At 28.9% G+C, this 11,097-nt stretch overlaps 1 protein-coding gene across 1 annotated transcript; it reads left to right on the top strand.

The window, feature by feature from the left end:
* The first annotated feature begins 5,418 nt into the window (after nucleotides 1–5,418).
* LOC132943361 (all trans-polyprenyl-diphosphate synthase PDSS2-like) lies at nucleotides 5,419–9,701 on the top strand. Its single transcript, XM_061012328.1, has 5 exons — nucleotides 5,419–6,017; nucleotides 6,100–6,430; nucleotides 6,507–6,839; nucleotides 8,742–8,906; nucleotides 9,224–9,701. The coding sequence occupies exons 1-5, from the start codon at nucleotides 5,728–5,730 to the stop codon at nucleotides 9,377–9,379; spliced, it is 1,275 nt and encodes a 424-aa protein (XP_060868311.1). The 5' UTR covers nucleotides 5,419–5,727; the 3' UTR covers nucleotides 9,380–9,701.
* Nucleotides 9,702–11,097: the final 1,396 nt, after the last annotated feature.

Below are 11,097 nucleotides of genomic sequence, written 5' to 3'. Positions count from 1 at the left end.
CCAATGATTTATAGACATGCAAGATGATTTATGACGCAGGAATGATGTAATCGTTTTGCAACTTAAAATTAAATAATATTTGATGAGAACTGCTTAATGTTGTTCGGAACTCGTTATGTGTGTTGTCCTAGGCACGTCACTGTCACTGCGGACACATTATAAACATGTAGGTATAACTGTATAAGTATCTGTATGATATTCGTTTTCATTTTGCGTAAATCGTCTAGGAGTGATATAGAAGATTCCTAATGTTATAGAAGTACCTAGGACAGACTATAATAATTAGACTTGACTCTTGATGTGATTTAATGATTACCAATCGACAATTATTATTCAAAGTTAAAATAATAGATAGGTATAATAGGTACCCGTATATAGACGATACAATCAATCATAAAATTACAGTACAATAAGTAGAGATACATAATATTAGAATAAAAACTATTTACTATTTAGTTACATTGTAGGCATTTAACATTTTGAAAATATAGAAAAATAAAAAGCACATACGTACATTATGTTATACATATATTTATATATAATCATGAATGTATGATAATACACAAGTATCTACATAATATTATAGGTACCTAAATAAATACCGAAATTCTCATTCATTTTGTATAACACCTACATTAATAATATAATTTCTACCTATGTGAACTGTTTCTTCAGTATACTTATCTACATGACCTGGATATATTTTTTTTCTTGTGGTATGTACAAACCACAAGTACAATAGGAGTACAGTTATTACTTATATGAAGCTCATACTATGGTAGGTACTATGTGTAGACTTACAACAATGTTCACTACCTACCTATTCGCCTACTTTCTATACATATTATTGTCACTATACCTTTTATCACCACAATTCAGTGACTTAAATTATACAGTTAGATATTGCCTATACCGTATGCCTATAGGTATGCATTTCTATACTAAAATATAAGAGGAAAAATTATGAAAATAAGAGAATATTTTGATGCGAAAAAGTGTTTTTAAAAATTAATATAACATTATCTTGATAAATTAACGAAAAATGTTAATACCATTAAAATACCATTTTATTATTAAATTTATAGAGAAAACTCCTATTCGGTTTGACCGTCATTTACGTCGTTTGTGGTTTTGTATTAAAGAGGCCGAGTTCGATTCATCAAGTAGGTTATAGACCAGTCGTCGTCATTTATTCAAGGCCATTGTCTCCCCGTTGAGAACAATCTTTTTCTGGCGTAGTACAACAAGGAATGCAGCCCCCCCCCCTCCTTAATTTAGAACGATTGTCATTCATATTCGTTGGTATGAGAAATATAGCTGGTAGCGGTAGGTACCTATCACTTTTACTTGACTCGATTTATTTTGTAAGATGAATCGTAGAAAAAATTGTCTGAATAAAATAAAATACTATAGGTACATGTGCTGTGAAAAACTTCTTTATTCTAAAAAATAAATTGAATTAGTACACAATAAGATCATTAACTAATTATATTGATCAGAAATAAACTTAAATTCATTACATAATTAAATCGTTTTAATTTGTATTGGGTATTTGGGTATGTATATTTGATTGGGTCGTTATTGTAAAATGTTTAAGCAGGTAAATTTGGCACAAATGTGCTGTTGGGAAAACATATTTTTTTTATTTTGGCGCAAATAAACTGTAGGTACCTAAAACGAATTAATTTTTTGACGTAAATTGGTAATTCCCAATGAGTATACAATTAAGATAATTAAAAATAATATTAAAATATTGTAGTGAATGCGTAAATAATTCTTTACAAAAATATTCGAAATAGTAGGTACTTACCTATTTAATTATCCAGTATACTTATTTTCGTTTTCTGATTGCACATTGATCCTGACATTTCATTAGGTATTCATTATTTTCTTAAAGAGAATATTTTATAATAATCTCGTTTAAATTAATTTAAAAATAGAAATCACTGATAAATTTATAAATGGTGTTTTATTTTATAGGAGCTGACATATAATTAGATATAAATATTAAATAGTATAACTATACTGAATGTTGTTCTATCAGTATATTTTCAGTAAATGACACTAAAGGTTTAGGAAATAAATGGTAGAGTTCTAAAAAAATATAAATTACAATAAAATTTAAAAATGCGCAAGTTATGTATAATAATATAGTCATGATATTCCTACCTAGGAAGAGAGTGCTGAGTTTTACTGCCATATAGTGTTTTCCGTTATAAATTATGAAAGCTTCCATTCATAAATTCCTGTAAGGTACCTATGACTTATAAAATATATGTCATGCATTTTGCTCCCAACTGTGTTTACAGCTATAGTCTGCATGTATATGCCGTATAGAAATAATAACGTGTTTTATTTTGTATATAGATCTAAATCCATCCGAATGTCGTCAGTCAGACTGCCAGCCGCGCGATCGTATTACAACCGGAGGGAAAGTATGTAGTTATAGAATAAGGTGGTAAAAAAAAAAAAATGAAAATAATTAACAAAAATAAAACTGAAAAGCGAAAGTGTATATACACACTTTAGTCACGTTTACGTCATGTAGATAGGTATTAATAGTTGATGTACAAGTAAAATGTTTAAACGCAGTTATTATTTTTTTTAACCTATGTATTTACTTATAGGAATTTGGATACGTTGGATACGAGTGCAATGCAAATCATAATAATTATTATTTTACGCTTTCATAACAATATAATCACGAGTAAGAGAAGAGTATAGGAATAAAAATATATAATATATATTATAAGATATATAACTTTAACCATCGTCTCGGTTGACTATATATATATATATATATGCGTAGGTATACACCATATAACTAGGTAGGTACAGAACATTTACGAATGTCTATTAAAATATCGTAATCAAAGTATAGAGAAATATTTACACCAATAATATAGGTATGTACAGGTATAAAGGGAAAGTCTCTAGGCAAGTTTTAGATGATGCCGATTGCCGAACATTGTTTTCTAAAAAAAATCACTATACATTTACCAAGCACGTTCACGCTACAAAAAAGTGTTGTAACCACGTCGTATTAAAGATTTTACATTTTTTCATACAATTTAGCAATTTATACCTATTTAAAAAAAAACGTATGACTACGGTTGAAAATAAATATTTTTCTTAACCACAGAGTTTAAAATTGAATTCGTGAAATAAATTAGAACATTATACAAATAAATCAGATTAATATAATATATTAATCAATAAATAGGTACTTTTTGGTCACAGAAATCCGAGTATTCTAATTTATTATCGTTCATAAAACTAATACGTAAATATTACCTACAGTAATTAATTATTAACAATACGTCAGACTTGATCTATACAGGAAGAAGATTCGGATAGAAAGTGGTTTAAATGTATGACTGGTATACTTGAGCATTAAGTACGCCTTAAGCATAATATATGTATGTATGTATGACACATAACGTATATATAATATATACATACTTTATACTTTATAGTTAGGTCACCTTATATAGTAAATAAATTCCAACACTTTTTATTTTGTAATATAATTATCCACAGACAGACGACAAGAACAGGGGAATTTTACAAAGTAGTCAGAACAGAGGTACCACCCATCTTTACTTTTTTTTTTAAAAACATGTTTTTTAAATCACTTAAATCAATTTTATTTATTTAAACACTGCCCTCTCTTTAGTCACGCATATTTGTTAATATCCCCACTGATCTCAAGTTAAACATTGGTATACATTTAACATAATGAATACTTCCCTAGTACCTATCCATATATATAATATATAGGTATATTATAGACTATAAAGGTAGGTAATATAATATATAATATCTTACTATGTAGTATAGGTGTATTATAATAAAATTACATTTCGGTATGACATCCTAACCTAACCCGGCCGAATACATTGAAGATTCTATAATCGGACACTAAGTAAGAAGCCAAAATCCATATCGTCTGTTGGTTTTCAAAATTAAAATAAAATTATTTTTTGTGAATACAGTTATATAATGATGCCTATGTGGAAAACATCATTATACAATGATAATATTATAAATTAATAAAAAATTGTTGGTAGGCATGACGTCTATTGACACAACTAGACAGTGATGACATGCAGAGGTGCTAAATCGTAGGTACCTATTATAGCCCATAGGTTATAATTATATTATTTATTATTATTATTATAATTATATTATGCAGTTTTCAGATATAAAATGTAAAAATGTATTTCCACATACACTTAACATGTTACTTGTTTTATATAAAATAAAATTCTTGTAATGTATAAATAACGAGACTCGTGCAGTCATTAACATTTTATCAGTATAAATTATTATAGTAGGTACTGAGTACTGACTACCTATCTAATTGTAATAGATTTTCATAGTATAGATATTATAGGTAGGAATTATATTTACAGTATACAGATTACGGCATACAAGGGATGCTATTTTAACTGTAGAATAATCGAGATAAAATAGTACCTAATAGAAATACATTTTTTGAAAATGTTGTTACTAGCCAGCAGGGGATACTTAAAACAAACTATAATAATTATTATAATATACAATATAATATAATGCCACGTGGATTATGATTTAATATTAATTCGTATACTTTTATGATTATTTGCGTAGATATATATATATATTCAAACAAGTATTAGCAATCACAGAATTAAAATAAATAAATAGGTATATTATATTGTACGTATATTGTTGGTATACCTACCCAGCTAATAAAGATATTTTAATGACAGAAGTATGATAATTATTGCAAATAATATGTTTATAGTGTAGTCATTTAGATAGTCGCAATATTTATTGTTTACACATGTTAATTGACTAGGTGTTTATAAATTTATAATAATAATTCGATTAATAAGTGACACCTGGGTCCAGGATTGGCATTCGAAAAGCTACACTGCTACCTACGGTATGCGAGAATTGCGTAAATCGCAAAAATTTCTCTTCGATAAAGCAAAACGCACGACATCCATACTGAATATAATATTTTACGACCAACCGTGAATATTGTAGCATAGAGGTACCTACGCGGTTCAATAGGGCTTTTTTCGAAATCAAAGTTATTTGTATTTGGACAATGTACTTTTCGAAAAAAAACACAACAGAAACCAATAAAACCCTACGCGCGAATATTATCGCAGAGACGCAAACCGATGGACCGCGGTGTAGAAAATATATTGGTAATAAACAGTAATATAATGTATATAATTATAATATTAAAATATCTTTCTCTATTTTCTCGCGAGACGCCATTCGCGAATCTTAACGTCGGCCGTGATCGTGATTATAATAATAATATACCCAGACACCAGCTAGTATCAGTGGCGGGAACTACGGGACCAATGGCGTGAAAAAAGTACTAACATCGGGTATACTGATAACCGATAAATTGATAAGGGACATTCATTGCCCATCTATTCTTTAAGTTCAAAGTTTTATTATAATATAATAATATATTTTATATTATTATATTATTTATTATTGCGATGAACGATTTCGTAACATTACCGTAGAGTTTATTATTGTTATTATTAATTAACAATATGGTTGTTGGTCGTATTTCGTCCGATGCTTCCAAACAACGGCCTTGAGGCCACATCGTACCCGGTCATGGTGTACACTCGTAATCGGTTCACTTTCTCCTTTTCTCTTTCATAACTGCGCGCTGGACGTGAGCGCGCCGCGTCCAATGCCACACCGTTCGTCATGAACACCACACCAGCAACATTTCGGCTACTATGGCCCAGGATATCGAAGAATTCGGCGTCAGCGGTCGTCTGTTACCGGCGACCGTACGCCTCTTCGGCCACGGCAGTGCACAACGGCAGCCAACAAAAGCCCGACTGGAACCGCGCAGTGTCCGAGGCCGAGAAAATCGTTGGCTACCCTACGTCGTTTCTTAGCCTCAGATGGCTGCTGAGCGACGAGATAGCAAATGTTGCGTTACACCTGCGCAAGTTGGTCGGCTCCAATCATCCGCTGCTTAAAACTGCCAAGTGAGTGGATAACAATTTGATTAAAAACCGAAATTATAATAATAATAATAATAAAAAATTTAATCAATTTTCACCTTACCAGAGGCCTGTTGTACAATGGCAGGAATAACATGCAGGCTTGGGGTTTGATTGTGTTGCTGATTTCCAAAGCAGCTGGTCATTTAAATGTTGATGAAATGGAAGAAGACAAAGCTGCTGGTGTTTTACATAGTCAAAGGGCATTGGCCGAAGTTACCGAAATGATTCGTACCAGTCATTTAGTACACAACGGTCTGGTTAACATTTACCCAGGATTATATCCAGAACCCGTTATACTCAATGACATGGCTTTTGGAAATAAAATTGCTTTACTCAGTGGTGATTATTTACTGAGTAACTCGTGTGCAGAACTTGCTTCTCTCAGGAATCAAGATGTAAGTAATATTTAAATACCTAACTTTAGATTTAAATGTAATGTAACCTTAATGCCTAATTTTTTTTTTTTTAAAGCTTGTTCAGTTAATCAGTAGTGCTTTGCGTGATCTTTCTGAAGCTGAATTTGTCGGTAGAAGAGATTCTCAAAATAATCCTCTTCCTTCGCCATTTGAACCACTTAATCGACATTTTAATTCAAAATTGCCTCTTAACCCTCTGGAACCATCAGATTCTTTAGGAAATATGCCATTAACACCTGCTCTTCAAGACTGGACTAAACGTAATGTTCTATCAGCCGGCAGCTTATTGGGCAAATCATGTCAAGGCACATTAGCTTTAGCTGGACATGGAGTAGAGTTACAAAAACAAGGATTCTTATTTGGTAAACATCTTTCACTTGCTTGGCAGGTAAAGTATATACAATTATCTTTATATATATAATTATTTTGTTGGTGTGTACCTATTTGAGCTCCTCCTAAACAGCTGGACCGATTTTGATGAAATTTGTTATGTGTATTTGAGTGGATCTCTGGATGGCTTACATTCACGATTGGACTCAGTCTGTCCAATCCGGAGAGTAGCTCAAATAGGGATTTTGATATTTACAATGGAAATTGTTGTCTATAAATGGTTGCTATTAGTTACTCAAACAGATGAGGTAAAGGCATGCATAAAATTATCACGTTTATCGTTTCGAATAAAGAAATGAAAACAAATATGAGAGTTGAATGCATATTTTTTGCTCATATATTTTGTGAAATTAGAAATTATTCTTAGAGATATCAAGAAAGTTTAGAAGGTAGTTTGCACCACATTCGATTTATACCAAGCTCATATCCAATCCACCACAAACCAATTGTCCATCTTGGTCGAATTAGTTTACAAAGTGATGTACACTGACGCAAATTTTCCTGTGTATTGAGATACGCCAAATCCAAAATACACCTAAGAAGCCTATATTTTATATTTTTTAATTTTTTCATGAGTAAAGTTGAGTTATTCAACTAAAATTGGAAGGAGATTCATCCAAAGTTAATAGTGCAAAAACGACAGGACAGTTTTAATAAAAGCTATATCAATAGATTGCTTGAAAATTGGAGGGTGTTTATAACTTATTTTTTCAACTTCCGTAGGTAGCTGAAGGCTATAACTTTTTCTATAAATATCCAATTTTATAGTATTGCAATAAGTACCTACTTATATGTTATAATCCCTCTATTATATTGATAATATAATTTTTTAATGTTTTATCGTATTTATCTTTTAATAAAATAATATAAATTTAAAATAAACACAGGTTGCAAAAATGAATATACAAATTACTCTTCAATGATAATGTTATCTGTTGGTGGAATCAAACTTACAATGTATTTAAATATTTTATTGAGCAGACAGTTGCCTTGTATTCTTTAATCTCCATAGAAATATAAAAAGATAGGAGTCAAGCATTGATCTAGGAGTTCTGAAGGGTCTTTTGTTTCCTATTTTCACTGAACTCCACCATAGCTCAATGGTCTTTGCATGAGATTTTGTGCCCATCTGGTGGTCAACAAAATTGTACTTGTGGCTTACTAAAATAATGTATGAAAGATATATTGCTTTTAATAATGTCATAACTTTTCCAACAATCTAAAATTATTATTTACGTAGGTCCCAGATTATATTGTTTTTTTGATACGTATAATATTTCTGTTTTTTTTTTTTGGTGTGTGCGATAACACAAGTACCAATCAAGATTTATACATAATAATAGAATAATAAAAAAAATAACAGAAAATATAGTTGTACACATTACTACATTACCTAATGTTTGATGAAGCATACATTTTGTTCACTGAAATTATCACTCAATTTTATATTGAATAAATGATGAGTTATTTCTTACAAGTACCTATTAGTTAATTAATTAATATATTTAATAAATAATCAAATGGTTTGGTACCTATCAATATATTCTATTCTAAATGTTCAACTTAAAATAAAGATAATGTAATATTTGTATTATATTTTTATACCACAGTAAATGTAATATTTTTTTTGTACGATTTAATTCTAATTATGGTCCTTAAAATTAAATACAATTTTATGATTTAGTACCTAATAATAATATACTAAATTATTTCTTGCAGTTTATATGAATTTCAAATTTTCTTAAATTTACTATAAACTTTAACCAACTGATTGCCATAAATTGAAAAATTACAATCAATTATTATTATATATAATACTTGAAGCAATTAACTATCATTATAATATCTTGTTAATTTGTTTGTACTGTGATAATAACGTTTATATTTATTATATTTTTAGGCATACCTAGATTTAGAGCCATTTATGTCTGGTTCACCATATTCATTGGGCATCTCTTTCAATTTAACTTCAGCGCCTGTTATGTTTCACCTTGAACACGACCCATCATTATTTGAAGAAATCGACAAGGGTGTAAATTCAGTTCAAGATGTTGATTATGCCAAAGTATGATTTTAATTTATTATTCTAAAGCAAATTTAATTGTATGTTATGCGCATTTATTGTGTAAATACTTTGTATATTTTATATACATTACATAGATTTAAAACTAGGAAATTGTATAGTTATTTAGCGGATCACACTTGCACATGTTCTAAGGACAGTAGTTAATATTTTATATATATGTAACTTAACAGACTCATAAGTCTTTTTCAATGATATTTTATAAATTAAACACAGTCACAAAATGTTAATTTGTTCATTTTTATATGTATTGTCAATTATTGTAATAAGTATTTTTAAATAAATATATTTTGTTTTAGATACACAGTATTGTGATGAAAGGACCCGGAATAGACTATACCAAACAATTGCAAAAAGAACATTCTCGGAAAGCCATGGAAGTGCTGGAAGTTTTTGAAGAGAGTGATGCGAGAACAGCACTGTCTAACATCATTGTAGCAATGGGAGGCGAATGAAGCTTTATGCTTTATATTTATTGTTATTTTTTTTTCTATATGTTTTAGGAAATTATTTAATTTTGAACATTGCTATTGTTGTAACGTACAGGGTATTTATTCTGATTAATTTAGTTGAAAGTCTGAACCTATGCAGCAATACCATAGTGACAGGCTTCTTTGTAATATTATTTAGTTACTTATAAATAAATTGTATATTTATAATAAATTGTTGATTGTTAATTAGAAAAGCTTATTTTGTTGTTATCTGTTAATGAAAATCACGCAATCATTGTATAATATTTTGTAATATTGAAAATATAACATGATTTTCAGTAATGAATTGAAAGTAATAAATTTTTATTAGCAAAACACATATTTTAACATTGGATTGAATTTGAATTTACTAGAACCGCTAACTAATGTAATATATACAATGATACCAACAAAATACAACTGGTTATTTAATTAAACTACAGACAACTGTTACAGTAACAAAATTATACTGATGATTGAAGTACATTATTATTACACTCCTTATTAGTGATCGGCATCAATATAATTGTGTGTGTCGATATCGATCAGGTATTGTATCGCAATATCGTGAGCTATTGTAAGTTGTGCATTATCAATATTATATCAAAAATATTTTAAATATTACCTACTTAATACTTATTAGTTATTACTTATTAAAATTAAAATTAATATAAATAAATAAATAAAAATTTGAATTAATAATTATTATTTATTAATTCAAAAATTTGCTTAACATTGCTAATTGAAGATAAGAAAAAAAAACTTGTTACAATTATTCCCGATATAGGATATAACAACGTTATCGAAAATTTGTCACAATATTGATATTGTTGCCCATAACTACTCCCATTATAATAATATACTGATGAAATAACAGCTACTATTTTGATTTATGGTGTCTTATTAAACTAGCTACAGTGCTACACTGTACGTATGGATTTACCTACTATAACTTATAAGTCTATTTAAACTCTTACAATAAGTTTTTAGAATCTATTGGTACAAAGATATTCAAATAATTAAATTAAATTTAAGATTTATTATCTTATAAGTTTTATATTAACTAAGTGTTAAGACGGACAATTAATCTAAGTGATCAACAAATAGAAGGAAAAAACAGATGTTATTCAGTATAATCACTAATTAAAGCTGAATACAAAAACTAATGACGAATCTTATATTAAATTACAAAGCTTTTTATCAACACTAATTACAAAACTCACTGTAATGCGGTATATTATGTTAGATTTTAATTCATTGTTAAATCATTGTATAACATGATAAAAATTGATTCTGAGCGAAAATGGTCCAGCCAAAATTGCTTAAGATAATTTACCTACAAGCTTTGGCCTTTAACCAAAAGTCAAAAATAATACATGATCCGCCCCTGGAAATATATAGTTATATGAGAACACTTGTATACATTATACCTACGAATAGATTCTGTTTAAACAGAACCGCGGTGACAGGGCCATTGGTATACATAATTATATTATACTGCTAAACAGTAAACACACATAATAATATTATAATATTATTTATTCACAAATTGAGTTAACTATAATTATAATTTTACTCATTACTCATTACGACGAATAAGCTTTTTAAATATTGAAATAATTATTATTAAATTAGTATTTATATTATTATCACGTGAATTATTATTATGTGTAAAACCACATAGTATGTAATTTCTATACATT

Source organism: Metopolophium dirhodum, chromosome 4, assembly GCF_019925205.1.
Source record: "Metopolophium dirhodum isolate CAU chromosome 4, ASM1992520v1, whole genome shotgun sequence".
Taxonomy (NCBI): Eukaryota; Metazoa; Arthropoda; class Insecta; order Hemiptera; family Aphididae; genus Metopolophium; species Metopolophium dirhodum.
Note: the sequence above shows the minus strand (reverse complement) of the source record. Positions and strands in the feature narration are given on the sequence as shown.

Coding starts and splice junctions, on each gene's coding strand:
- LOC132943361 (XM_061012328.1), top strand. CDS start 5,728: ATGAACACCACACCAGCAACATTTCGGCTACTATGGCCCAGGATATCG. Junction 6,018..6,099: donor CCGCTGCTTAAAACTGCCAA/GTGAGTGGATAA, acceptor TCACCTTACCAG/AGGCCTGTTGTACAATGGCA. Junction 8,907..9,223: donor AAGATGTTGATTATGCCAAA/GTATGATTTTAA, acceptor ATTTTGTTTTAG/ATACACAGTATTGTGATGAA.